The sequence below is a fragment of the Bacillus rossius genome, chromosome 3 (assembly GCF_032445375.1).
Source record: "Bacillus rossius redtenbacheri isolate Brsri chromosome 3, Brsri_v3, whole genome shotgun sequence".
Taxonomy (NCBI): Eukaryota; Metazoa; Arthropoda; class Insecta; order Phasmatodea; family Bacillidae; genus Bacillus; species Bacillus rossius.
The window spans coordinates 68,841,600-68,856,504 of record NC_086332.1 but is presented as its reverse complement, the minus strand read 5'-3'; the positions used below and the strand labels follow the sequence as shown (position 1 = coordinate 68,856,504).

General features: G+C 34.9%; 1 protein-coding gene across 8 annotated transcripts in view; it reads left to right on the top strand.

Moving 5' to 3' along the window:
• LOC134530858 (uncharacterized) overlaps positions 1 to 14,905 on the top strand; it is an 81,545-nt gene that overhangs the window by 55,560 nt on the left and 11,080 nt on the right. For 2 of the 8 annotated variants that reach the window (XR_010074880.1, XM_063366118.1), the window contains exons 2-3: positions 669 to 884; positions 2,685 to 5,515. Coding sequence is in view for 6 of the 8 variants with exons in the window: in XM_063366118.1 (XP_063222188.1) it covers positions 669 to 836 (168 nt within the window). In the remaining 2 variants the exon portion in view is untranslated. Of the gene's footprint in view, positions 1 to 668; positions 885 to 2,684; positions 5,516 to 10,497; positions 10,708 to 14,905 lie in introns of those variants that run through there. The other 6 variants (XM_063366123.1, XM_063366120.1, XR_010074881.1 and 3 more) reach the window with 4 other exon arrangements.

Here is a 14,905-nt window from a genome sequence, read left to right as displayed (position 1 = left end):
CGTCCGTTCATCAAAAGTTTTGTAACTTCATACTTTTGACGGACGGACGCATAAATTATCACCTCAAAATATCATCTAGTTTTATGACGTGTCAAATATTATTATATTAGATGGTATTAACTGCTTCCAAAATTATTTTAACTTACTGGAATACGTAGAAAATGTTTTTTTTTTTTCAAACAAATATGGTCCGAGCCACAGAAGTGTATTAATTACGCATTATAACTCTGGAAATGTGATAATAAATAAAATAGTGAAATCATATATAATTTTAATGAGTTATATGTTTAGATTACATGAGATTTTTTTTTTCTAAATTTTCAATTTTCTCAACAGTTGTCAGCATTGAAACGGAAAACATATATATATATATATATATATATATATATATATATATATATATATATATATATAATTTCGCCGGACGAGCGGAACGTTGTAAATGACTCGGCGGTAAACGGACGAACACACGGGCGACGGAATGACACGACGGGCTATTGCAATTCAGGCTTGGGGATCCGTGCCAATTATTACCACGAACACTTTTTTGTAATGACACAGTTGTTTTCATGTAAATTTACAGATCGACAAACATCTGTAGATTTACCTGAACATTTATGTTTCCGTTTACAAAAAAAAATAATAATGTACGTCGTGGTTGTGCGCAGGCGCTGTGCGCGCTGGAACCGCCCGTGGCCACGGCCGCCCGCTTGCTGTGCGAGCTGGGGGGTCCCTGCACCGGCGACGACCGGCGGGGCAAGCTGGGCGGCCTCATCGTGTTCCTGAAGGGCGTCATCCGCACCTTCCTGTCCCTGGACGAGAGCAGCGTGGCCTAGCGCTCCGCCCGCCCTCTCCCGGGCGGCTGCCCGCGTCCCGTGACCTAGGTGTGTTGTCGTGTTGCTCCTGTCGCGATATCTTGCGAATCACACGAGGTTTCAGCACCCGCCACTAGCAGCTGCGTCGACTATCCAAGCATTTCATTGGCAATACAAAATTTTAAACTACGTATTCAAACAGCCCCGATAAAAGCCTCCGGCTTGGTTCCTAATTTTCGAACGAGAAATTTTATAAAAATACTGCCTACCGTGTTAAAATTCATTGAACAATTAAAAAGGATGCCCATAAAATAATATCCAAGGTTCAATGGTATATTATAACAGTTTAATTAAGACTATTTACAACAAATCATGCATCAAATTTAAGGTAAACTTACATAGATTTTCTTACAAATGTTCAAAATGTGCATCTTTAGTTACACGGCACACATCCATCTTAAAGTTCAGTTCCTACCACACTGTGGTTAACAAGTTCGGAATAATGGAACCTATAGCCTCTTCGATTCTGAGTTTTATCTCTGGCAAATCATTAGGTAGTGGTGGGACATAGACAAGATTATTTAAAAAAATATCGAATAGCGTTAATTCAGGTGAAGTGGAGGCCAGCTTAATGGTTAGGGACTTCGACTTTCAACCACTCTCGTAGAAATTCCAATGGGGAGGAGTTACATACTGTTCCCAAATAAAGTTTACAGGTTCACCCTCACCCTCGCCTCACCTTAGGGAAAGAGCCATTCTTTCAACATATCCAGATAAGCCATCCCTGTTACAGCAGCTTCAGCGAAACAAAATGGCCGTACTTTTGACGTTGGGACGCAGCGTAAAAAACTTTTAATTTCGGGTAATATTGTTGGTGTTCTACAAGTTCATGAGGATTTTCTGTCCCCCAGATACGAAAATTTTGGGTATTTACCTTCCCACTAAGACGAAAAGTTGACTCATCGCTGAACACCACACGATAAAGAATGTCATCTTCCCGCTCAAACACTTAGTGCAAAGTTACAACGTACACCATATTTATCTTGCTTTGAAGCATGTAGCAACTGTAACTGGTATGGCCGCTTGTTTAAACGTGTTCTTCCACACTATCGTCTTTAGCAACTGAAGTTCAAGACTTCCTTTCCGAACATATTTCTAAGGTCTACACAGGTAATATGCTCTGGCACAGTTGGACACTTTTGGTTGTCCCGTTCTTTTCCTGACATATCCGGTCGTTGCGAATTGCCTGTACCATCGGTGGATTACAGATTCAATCTTAGCAAATTGCAGAACACAAAACGCCTTATGCTCAGGAGTCACCATTTTGCGTATGTGGCACTGCAAGCGAGAAAACTACAAAGCAGTAATCGCTCATACGCTTATCTGAAACTGTTTGAATTACTATTTAATTATGACCTTTGTTCAAAACTCTACAGAGATTACAGTAAATACTTTAAAATTTATAACTGAGACATTATTTTATGCTCATACTGTACTATAAAGTTTGTCTTTGGCTTAGTGAACTTTTATTTTCACCATCTGCCACAGATGGCAGTACTGTGGTTACACATTTCCTTACCATGGTTCTTCTGTTACTTTTCACAAAATTACTTCTATCAATTGCCGTATACCGAGAGCTAAGATGTTGCACATCATAAAGGTGGGTGTATATTTGCTTTAGATTGGCTTTAGAGATTGAGACGTGTCGAAGAGGTTATTTCTCAACCTTTTTTATGTCTGCTGCAATGCAGGGCAAAATTCGCTGCAATTTACAACTTGGACGTGGCTCAACCTGTAAAGATAAGAAGTTAATTATAAAATGGTCGCCAAAATCCTAATCCCTACTTGTAAATTGGATTTTTTTTCTAGGTTTGTTTCTAGACCGGAGGCCATCCAAAGCAACCTTCGTGGAATTTGGTCTATCAACCACGGGGTACTGTCTAGGTACTTTCCACGGGGAACGTCCACGGAAGTATATCCGGGAAATCTACACACTATAGCAGCTTATCCATTATTTCAAGCCCAACTTGCCATGGATTGCAGAAGGCAAAGGAAATAGATCCACAAGAATATTTCACTGCTTCCGATCGCAATGAACCCACTAAACTTATCTCGGCTTTCCAGGGAGTCGAGTCCGTGAGAGTCACCAAGGAGGGTCGAGGATTGTCCTGCCTCTACGGACGCGTTCAGTAACGAGCTGTATTCCTGTTCACTGCACCAATGTAGCACCAGTGGTGGGTGTTAGCCTGTTTTACCAGCGGTGTTTGTCCTAGAAGTAAGAAGATGATTATTATGTTTTGGCCACATACAATTTTGAAGGGCTACGAAACAGAGAAACACCAAATGCAATACTTTATTAGTATAAAAACAATAGCTTTCGTCTTAGATAAATTTAAGAGTACAAAAATGCAATAGTATACACATTTTGTACTTTTACAAGGATATTCTTTGAAAACTCAGTTGCCAACAAAATCACTTGTAAAATTGCAAGACAGAGCTTTGTAAAATATACGATTAACAAAAATCTTTGCCTTGTAATTTTACAAGTGATAGTGTTGGCAACTGAGTTTCCAAGGATTTTCCTTGTAAAAACTACAAAATATTTTTACAGTGTGAGGTAGTTTTTATAGCCAAAATCTAAACGCTTATGGTCGTAGAAGATGAATAGATGAATGACATAAAAATCTTGTAGAATGCATTTTGTGGAGGAAATTGGATCAACGATGTCACTGATTCATTGCAACGTCAACTGACGTTTACCACTTGCGAGGAAAAAAATTATTCTCGTTTAATCCCACCAGGAATATAGAATTCAGATGACCTAGCTGGACAGCATTGATTTTATAGTATGTGTTACGTAATGTCTCTCAAATTTGATGTGTCCCAAAAGTAGCACCAATTGCCTACGTATCATGCTGTCACTGTTTTCTTTTTTAATGTTTGTTGAAAACTTTTATGAGGTTGTCAGTGTTGATAATCAAACATCGTGTTATTTTATGAAAGACAGTTTTTAAAAGGTATCAGTGGTACTATATAAACTGACTCTGTTGGGTGTCGTCGATACTCACCACTGGACTTCGAGGACCTACCGTGAAACGTGAGACTTCAACCACTCAACCCCTTCGAGACCAACCACAGCGACCGTCGACCACATTTCTTCGCGCCGAGCGCCCGAGGTGCCAGCGACTCTGCCGACAAGATACGAACGAAAGACCGAGTCAGACGTGGAATTCGTTTGAGATGCGTTACTACGGAGTCCAGCGAAAAGTTTGTTTTTTTTCAACCCGAGAATCTTTTCGTATACGTAACATGAATCATTAAAAATTTTTACATAAAATTTTCACTTACGTAATCCGTTTGGTTATGCTTACACATCCTCAAGGGCGATCAACTACTGATGGTCTGTTTTACTGACGGAATCATTTTGTATATGGGCATTAACAGCCGAACTATGATTAGTCCCTGTAGGCGGCCATGACTGGAGGAAAGATCTGATCAATCAGGATGGTTTCCTTAGTTTTTATATCTGTCAGGTATAAGCAGCTCTCTTCTCTACAATCATGGCCACCCACTGGAACCAATCACAGCACAGTTGTGAATAGCATTATATAAAAACCCTGCAGGATACCGACATTTAGCTGTTAATCGCCCTTGGAGATAGCGGCAACAGGACATGCCGATACGTCGAGCACATTTTCATTTATACGGACAAGGCCTAAATATAAAAGCTGAGAAGAAATAGGTAAACAATACGTTAAAAACAGGAATATGATAGATAATAAATTTAAAAAATTATGAGACGGATTATTTTTAATTAAAGAAAACATCATAACAAAATTTTTAAAAGGTTGTGATTGAATCACATAAAAATTAAACGAGTTGAAATGTTGCAGTGCTGGAGGGCCATGAGCAAGAAAGTGGTAAGGATGACATCGACACTTGCAAGTGTTCTGTCACACCTACACGCAAGACAATGAAGTGGCGTGTAGGTTTTCTTCATTGTACGAGCAACTATAAGACTTCCAGTGGCATCCTATTATTATGTTGCACGTGAATATTCACCTTTAGTAATTTGTTGTTCTAAAATAATTCATTCAAAACTATAAAAGTTTGTGAGTATAACATAGTATGCTTTGTTGCAATTATATTATGGAAAGAAGACTATAAATTAATTTTAAAACGAGGTGATTTTTTTGGTTGCTATTCAAACTACCATTAATTTTAGAAAATATATAATTTTTAATATCATGTATTGGATATGAGTGAAAACATTAGCTTGGTGATTTATTAGTTAAGAAATATAATTTATATAAAATTAATATACCTTTTCATTTTTGTTAATAGATATGTAAACCTTGTGTAGGCACAGCTTAAAATTGTAATCACTTAAATATTTTAGCTTAATTATTTCTTAGTTCATATAAAAGTTGTGTTTATTTGAAAAATTTATTTCAGTAAATGTTTTTTTTATTTATTTAATTTTCGTATGTAAAGAGAAATACTCTATTTTAAATATTAATAGTGATTAAAATCAGTATTTTTCCAAACATTCCCATATTTTCACACAAATATGCAAAGCTTCCATATATTTTAGCATTTGTTTGACACGACAGGAATCTTTAGATCGAGTAGCCAATCTATCACCATATTCTGCGATTAAAAGTTTGCTTAGTGTCAACAAAAATTAAATGCAAAATAAATTTTGTGTCATATTACTGAAAACCCACCAGAACCTCCAAATATTCCAAATATTTTGTTTTCATGTGCTATTGTTGGTTTAAAGTCATAATGGCACTTATAATTTATTTTAATTAAATTTATATTTTTTTAATTATCTCCCATTCATTTATGTTTGGAATTAATGAGTGGTAAGGAATGTGTTATCTCATAATTAACTTTATGTACGAGCTTTAGGAGGAATAATTTTAATTAAAATGTACTATAATCTGAAAAACAAAAAAAAATTCCCTAGTCATTTTAGTTTTTATGAAATTCAGTCGGCAATAATATATCACTTTTGTGATGATAAATGAAGAGTATATTGAATGTTTGGTAGTCTAACGCTAAAAAAGTACACGTTGTAAGAAAAATTAACGTATTTATATTTATCTATAATTTAAATTATACACGTCTTGGTTCACATTAATTCACAATGATATTTATGGCCGTTTTCATATACTTCTTCTAAATATACCCCAGCAAGGGAATGCTTAAGTTAAGGCAATCCTTACATACAATACTCACAAAATTTGTTCCCACCATCGTAAAATCCACTTATGTAGGGGATGTTTATGTAGGCACCGCATTTGATACATACTAGCCAATAAAAATCTTTTAATAAACAAAACAAAATGGAATGTTGTTAGAGTATTCACACGTTTAGGACAGTTGTGTAATTTGAATGTCACAGTTAATTAAGAAAATATATGAAACAAGAAGAATAACAATGCAAGATTTTTTCTGTAGATAATAAAATAATGGACTTGAGCTTAGTTAAGAGATTAAAAACTGAAAAAGATAATAATCGGACGGATGTAGTTTCAAGTAAGGAAAATGATGGGGCATGGGAAAAGTTGGCATTTAATTTTAACGTATGGTCCTGCGTTGTGCGCTATAAAGATAATTTAATAAACTTTATAAGTTTAAAAAAATTATGCAAAAAATTATGCACATTCCAATGAGAATATTCATCTCATGAAATTTGGTGCTGGGTAAATTTCAGATGTAAAAATTAATTCAGTTCTTTTAAAGACATATACATCAATGGTGAGGGGTTTTACTAGTCTGCAGAATCCCTTTGATGACGATTTTTGCATTCGGTGCGACAGAAAATGTTATTATTGAGTGTTATTATAAGGTTATAAATTTCTTGCTCCACATTAGTATCTTTTGACAGCCTACCTGTATCATACTTCACTTTCTGAACTAACTGATCCATTCTTTTTGGTTATTTATATGCTTGTATTCTATAATTCCTGCATGAATATAAATAACTCAAAAACGTAAAACAAGTAAAAAAAGAATCGTAAGTTACAATAGTACACACAGGCGTTAAAAATTCATAAAATGAAAGCAACAATAATATTATAAATTAATTTCAACACATACATAGTAATAAAACGAAACAATAAGGAAAATACAACACAAAATTGAAAAAATTTAATAGAGAATTTTTAGTACTTTAACAATGCTCAGCAAGTCATATTTGTAGTAATTGTTATTGTTATATGTAGTTCCTTTATTGTAATTAGCGTAAAATGTGTTGAAAAGAATCAGGTTATGTTTTAATTTTGTCTTCAACAGTTAAGTTCTTATTTTGCTTTATTAAAATATCAAAAATATTATAGCCTACTGTTTGGCACCAGAATATATTCACTATCAATATATTCATATATCAAACTAACATCAAAATAAGTGTATGTTCGGAAAGTGTTTTTTTTTTTTTCAGTTGCTATCTTATAGATCATAAAACTCAAAATCAAATTTTAACTTTAAAAATATATATTGTAAACTATCGGAAGGGAATTCCAAATAATTTTCAGTGTGTAGCAAAACCCAATGGACACCATTTTTCTTCATACGAAATCTCTCAAAGAAATCACTTGCATCTAGTTCTTCATGATAGTTAGGCATGTGTTGAAATATTCGTGGTCGTGGCAGCTGTACCAAAACTTAAAAAAAAAAATGGTTGTCTGTAAAGTCGGTTTACGGACGATAGTTTAACGTGACAACGTCATAACCAAACATTGATGAAATGATAGATCCAGAAGAAAAGGAAATATCATATTCGGCCTGAGACTGAGCCGTAATTGGTTTTCGCAACCAAACCATTTAGGCATTAAAAATGTTATATTGTTTGAGGAAGAATTTTTTTTTTAATATTTCTATCTTTTGTATGATAAAATCTACCTCTGCATATATTTATGAATAAAATCGAATCATTTTTATTGAATTATCACTATTTTGTATGGATACAAAGCAGTGAAATGAAATGTAAAATTTAATTAATAAATTTACTTTTATTTGCATTCATTAATTCAAATATATTTATTACTTTTGAAATGTTGTGTACGTCGTATTTATTTATACAAGAACAAAAAAAAAATTTCGCAGTTGCCGGGATTTGAACCGATAACCTTACAATTAGAAGTTAGATTTTTTTTAGATTTATATATTGATTTTTATTCAACACATAAATACACATTACAAACAAACATTATAGCAAATATAAGAGCACGCTCCAGGTAACTCAGCTCTTTCGTGCTTAAATAAATACATATTACAATAAAAACACAACACTATCGTACAAAATATCACCACTAAAAGTCCTAGGAAAAAGTACAAAAAAACCAGAGTACAGCAAACAAAAAGGGAACAGAATATAACAAAAGACGACCCAAAGTAACTTAAAGAATCAGGGAGGGTCGGAAAAAAAAAGGTTTAAAAACCAGGCCGCCTTCTTGCTTACAGATGGAAAAAGTAAGTACACAGTGAGGGTGAGGCACCCAATTTGGGACCGCTAGTGGGAGGAACAAGTAACAAGTCATTTAATGCTAAACATATACAACAAAGCACTTAATAAGCACAAGGCAAGAACAAAAACACACCGTAGCAGTACATAAACAAAAAAACCATGCACGGGCATGAGACACAGCACAAACCATGCACGGGCATGAAATACGACACAAACCATGCACGGGCATGGAACACTGCACAGACCATGCACGGGCATGGAACACAGCACAAGCCAAGCACGGGCACGTAACACTACACAAACCATGCACGGGCATGGGACACAGCACAAGAAGGTCCACTACACTAGGGGGGGATCTTGAAGCGCAAAGTCCTTGATACGACGATGCACATGCGGGCCGAACATGTCGTAGGCACCGATTCCAGCGATGACGGGGTTGGTGTGAATGGCCACGAGGCCTAACTTGAAATCTAATAGTTTTAGATATTATATACATATTTATAAAAAATTTGTTCACGGCAGGGGAATAATATTATTTCGTTTTTATAACACGATTTCATAACAAATACGCATCCCAAATACACCAAACTTATTTATAATGTGTTACAATATTTTTTAAAACATTGTGCAAAAGATCCCGGGAGTAATTTGAATTATTATGTGTAACTGTAAAACACAATTGTTGGTTCAAAACGTATTTGAATATTCAACATTACTTTTAAATAACCGTACCGATTGTGCTGAAAATCGGTGGACGATCCTTAAATTACATAATATTAATAATTCAAACGACGAAAATATGATTGAAAAGTCAAATCGATGGTTCGTTCCAATCGAGTGGAAGGGAGATGCCACGCATGCGTACAATGAGCATGAAGAGAAATGCCACGCATGCGTACAATGAGCAAACAGAGCACATCCGTAGTGGGACATCCGTAGTGGGACACTTTTACGTGCGTGCAGCCGGCGTTCATCGATTTATTAGACGTTGTCACGTCAAAAAAATTAATTTCAACAATTCTTCGGCAAGTTCTTTCTGTTTCCTCCAGCATGCATTATTTTAGTGGGATCGGTAATGACTTCTTAAGAACATAGGGGCCCCATTTTGGCTGCCTAAATTAAGTTCTCCTTAAGATCGCTACAAGGTAGTTAACCATTGGTGAAACGATTCAATGTAATTGGCCTTAAGCAGCCCTTAAAAGTTATACGATATTGGTGAAACCGGCGATTAATTTCTTAATGTAGTTACAGAACTAAAGACTATTTCAGTGGCGATTACAAGGTTATTGAGAGTTTCAGAGATCATGCTTTGCACAAGCTTCAGTATTATTTAAAATTCAATTTTTGGAATAGTTTTTGCACTTAAAATGAATTGTTTTTCATTATATTTATAGATCGTTTGGTCAAATTTACTCATAGATTTGCTGATAATCAAGAATATAATTTTACTGACCAGTTGCTACAAGAGAAAGGCTCATAGCAGTTTTGGTTTAAATATATGATGTTTAAAAATTGAATATATAATTGAAGAACGTGTTTCAAATATATTCCGTAGGTCTAACACAACATTTAAAATATTTATGGTTTGTAAACCTAGAGAAATTATGGGTAAATTAAATTATTGTTAAAAGCAATGTTGGGATGAAATAATGCTAAACGTCTAGTAAGTTTTTTATATAATTCTTTGTAAATAACAGTAAATGTGTCAAAACTATATATGAAGTAACAAAACCCAATTTTTCTATTGAAATTAAAAACATGTATAGTAAATAGAGATATTAGCTCAAATTTAAATTAAAATATCTTCATGTATTTTTTATTTAAAATATATATAAACTTTAAAACTAAAAAAAAATATATCAGTTTTAAATTCGTGGCAATTGGAAAATTTTCAGTTTGAGCTATGTAAATATGTTCCTAAAAATAAATGTATTACTGTCATGTACGTAAAGCAATAGCACTACACGATTTAAAAGACAATTTATTTATCATAAATAATATTTAGCTACCATTTTTTTATAAATTTTTTTACGGAATTCAAATTCATCTTTTCAGAGAACTGAACAACCAATAAAACAATTTGAAATATAAAAGTAGCCTTCGCAACCTTTTACATTTTTAAAATTGTTTTTGGTTAAGTATGTCTACTCTCCGTCTAATGTCATGTTGGTTTTTTTCTTCTTTTTATCTGAGACAAGCTAATCGCAGGTGAGAGAAGACTGGTGATTGGCGCAGCAGGCAGTCCTGTTTGAGGTCAAGCGAGTGACGCAGCGACTAAACACTTGACTCGGGTTCGACGGGGCCCAAGACCGAATACTGGGCCGGTTTTCCCCGATTCCTGGTTACAACGGTGTTCCGAAACCACTCGGATGTCGAAGAGACCAAACAATACAAAAAATAATAAATAAATAAAATATTTTCCGCCAAGGGTTTCCCTGTTCTTCCCGGCTATCATTTGGGGGAGATGAGTTGTGGATGGTGTTGTAAATGAATGGTTTGGGTGTATGAAACAATATCACCCGGATAAAACCTTCAAATCTTTTCCGATGTCATGCGTCTTATATTATGAATGAAACTAGTTTTTTTAGTATTACATGCGAGTTTACTTTTTCTTTCCTAATGCAAACTGATAAGTTTTAGGGTATTTAGTGTGGAAGATTCACCGTTGGAAATCATGGTTATAATATTCAGGTAGAGGTTAGTTTTTTAAAACAATATTACATCGTTTTTTAGTTCCTAGGATTAAAAAAAAATACTGTTGAAGAACGAGAACAGATGCTGCTCTATTTGATCACAAAACAGTTTTTTTAAATGTTGGAATCATTTAAATATATGGATGACTAATAACGATAATATCAAAATTTACCACTTGGATTTAAAGTGTTTTAAGTTTTTCAATAGTTGTTTTTACCCATTTTGAGATTTATAATTTTTTTGTGAAAACATCTTAACTATCGGTATACGGCATTTAGTAGGAGTAATTTCGTGAAAATGGAACGGATATAGATGAACGGAAATGTGACACAAAAAATGGTGTACACACGTGTTTCACTAACATAAAGTTTCATTTGACACACCAGTACGTATGGTATAATGTTTTTTTTTTTACATACGCCATTGCAATGGCTGATGACCAAAAAACCACATTAAATAAAAATTATTCATTGTAAAAATAATCCCAATTTTAAAAAAGCGTAAGAAACCTGACATTACAATGATAATAATACATATTGTATACTTATAATTACCCAATCGGATTAATAGCAGAGCGGTTGAGCATGCGCTTGATGACCTTAAGTGACGTTCAAATCTCGCCAATTATAACATTTTTTTTTGCTTTTTAATAACTTTATAATATAATTATAATACTGAATTACTAAAATAAGGTTAAGGTTTATTTGTAGGAAGTATTTACAGAATGATTTCAGTCGTTTAAGGTAAAAAACAAATATATAAACATATATTTAGTTTTATAGTTTGTGTTTTAAAATATTTAAGTTTAAAATTTCAGTAATGCCATAGAAGTATAACTTCTTACGTGTGCAGAAACGTTATAGTATAAACTGTTTCGTGAATTTTAACAAGATGCCTTTTTCTAATAGCTTCAAATTTCCGGTTGTTTCATGCCGCTCGGCCATCAGTGTTTGATAGTGACATGCCACGTTTACTATTCAGGCGGACGCAGAAAGAATGTGCGTGATTTGCAGAAATCCCAGAAATTCTGGTATTTGAAAAATAATTATTTTATTTATAAGTTTATTTATCACGCTTGGCATTATTTCAAAGAATTCTACGTTAAATTTTGTGTCCTAGTTTTGTATTATAAGCTTATTTGTAACATAAACAACATGAGAACACATTAATTGGCTAGTTTCCGAGATTAGATGTTTACACTGTCACTGTCCCCCGCAAGGACAGAAGGCAGTGACAGTTCCCACGACTTGCTAGTAGCAGCCACATTTACATGCAGCAAACAAAACATTGCAATTATCAATCGCTGAAAACAGTGAGCTGTAAAACACCGCGATTATCATGATAGCTGCTCATTATTTGCAAGTCTGTGAGCAGAGAAAAACAAATAATGACAAATTATTTTAAGGAGGACCAATATTGACAGGTGGTTTTACTTGTTGGTGCTTTTAATATGATCGCACTTCGTACAATGCTTATATACTTTAAGAAGTGTATTTGCCTGCACCTTGTATACAAATTATGCAGTTTACCATGATCAAAAATATATAAATGTTTCAAAAGAAATATACTAAATATAAAATATTTCAATAGGCCTACTATTTCATTAATCATTAAATATCCCGTGCACGGTTACTTAACTCATATGAATACATATTAGCGAGCTATATTAAAGAAATTACAACGATAAAAAAGTATCTGAATAAGTAAATACATTACCAAACTTATCTAAAAAGTTATAAAATAGAATGATACATGTCAAATTTTTTTAAGTATCTTTCAGATTGTTCTTATACATCATTCTAGGCAGCCTGTTTAAAGTTACGTTAATATTGGCTAAAATATATTTTACAAAAAATTTAAATTTTCTTAAAGTCCCGCAGTATAATGCGGCCTAACATCACCATCTCAGTTCCCCGCGGCAAAGTGTCACTACGCAGCTGCGCACTTACATTTTACTGTTATCCCGACGCAATAAAGCACAGCTGGGAGACGTCGTGGTGAATGTTTTAACGGGTCTGAGGGGTGGGGGGAGTAACTCACTTGATGCGCTGGGCGGCAAGCCGACGATACATGCAGTAGGTCGTAAAATTGCGTCTCGCAACTTTACTGGAAGGCGTGCTAGACACAGCCTTGCCTGGCACATAAAAGGACGTATCTTGTAGCTGAAGTCCACAGCTGGCGGTTGACGACGCACAGATCCAGAATGAAAACCGAACTGCAAAACACCAAAGTGCCGATTATTTGTTTTTTTACAGCGCGCACGATCATCACATTTCTCGTGCATCCCTAAAATTTCTTTGGATCCTCGCGTACAGCACTTACGAACACTTCAAAAGCCATGCTCAGCTCTTACACGCCCGGTGAAAATCAAACAGCACATCCGCGGGCCGGGTGAAGTTTCGCCCGCGAGCTCACGTCTGTCGCGACTCGCGGCTCGGCCGCCACACAGCGCTGTATTCGTGCGCGGCAGAAAGCAGTCACTGTCTTGCATTCTTAAACCACACACCAAGGCATTATCAGGCATGCCCATGAAGAATTTTTTTTGACTCTGCCAATTAAAATAAATAATAAATGTACCTAAAACTAACACAATAGAAATATTTGAAATGAACTAAAATTATAAATTAGCATCTCACAGTCTTTAATATGTTGTGGTATTTTTTCACGATCACGTAGCCAACATTAGCAAAACTTACAACAAAATTTACCAGAATTTTAAACTAAATGTCTTAACGAAATAAAAATATTAGACAATTAAATAAAATAAACAGAATCAAAAACCATAGTAAAGGTTAACTTGAAAAATAACCTGCAATAATTTAAATGTAAAAAGAGGAATGAACTGTGTAAGAAAATAAGTGGCACGTACCACAACACATCCCTGCCGAGTAAATGAATACTCGATCACATTTATATATACATATATATAATGTAATAAAGCCGATTGTCACTTTCCTTGCTCTTCATTATATACATCAGGACCATCATTTGATTCAAGCTACAGAGAGGCTTGCTGGTACGTGGTTGTGAGCTCTCTCAAGCGACACGTGCGCAGGCCGTGCAAGTCCTCGTGGCAACACTCGCAGCTCTTCGGGCAGAGCAGCCTTCGGTTGCCTTGAGTTGAATGACCGCTGAACCGTCGACCCCGGGCGAGAGCCTCAGATACACTGTAATTCTCTTTTTTTCTTCTGGAACGTAATTATTCAAGAAAAATTACAAATATTTGTGCAATTGTACATTTATGTGACAGCAACTGTGTCGATATAAAAAAATAGCGTTCGCACTAATATTGGGTTCGGATTCTTACCCTGGCATTTATGTTTTGTGTTGTCCCAGAACCTCCAATAGATAAAGTTATTTGTAAACCCTTCCCTGAATAGCTTTCTAGGATTAACTGCTAAACATTAATAAACACATTAAAAGAAAATAATGTCAAATAATTGAGTATATACTTTTTTTTGATTTTTTGTAACTATACTTGAATGAAACAATAAATTGAAATATAAAAATTATCCGTTAATTTTCGTAAGAAATACTGAGTTCTATCTCGAAAACCGTTTTTCATGTAGACAAAAATAACCATAGGCATGCGTTGTACAAATTAACAGTACCTTTCTTGTAGCATTACGAACTATTTCTTCGTAACTGGTTTCCAAAGGAATCTTTTTTGAAAGTACAGGAAAAAAATTTTCTGTGCATCAAAGAGATAAACTCAGAGAATAGAGGGTAGTTGTACTGTGACGAACGGGGCGTTGCTGGTTGCCAACCTTTGCGTGGGGGGGGGGAGGGTTTTCTGGGACGGCCCTGCCGAAGATATGCCGCGTATTCAAACCCAGGCCACCAGGTGAGGAGCCAGCTTGTGAGGGTGTGGTAGGAGATCGACAAGCCAATTTCATATCTTGCCGGAGTTTAAATAATAGGC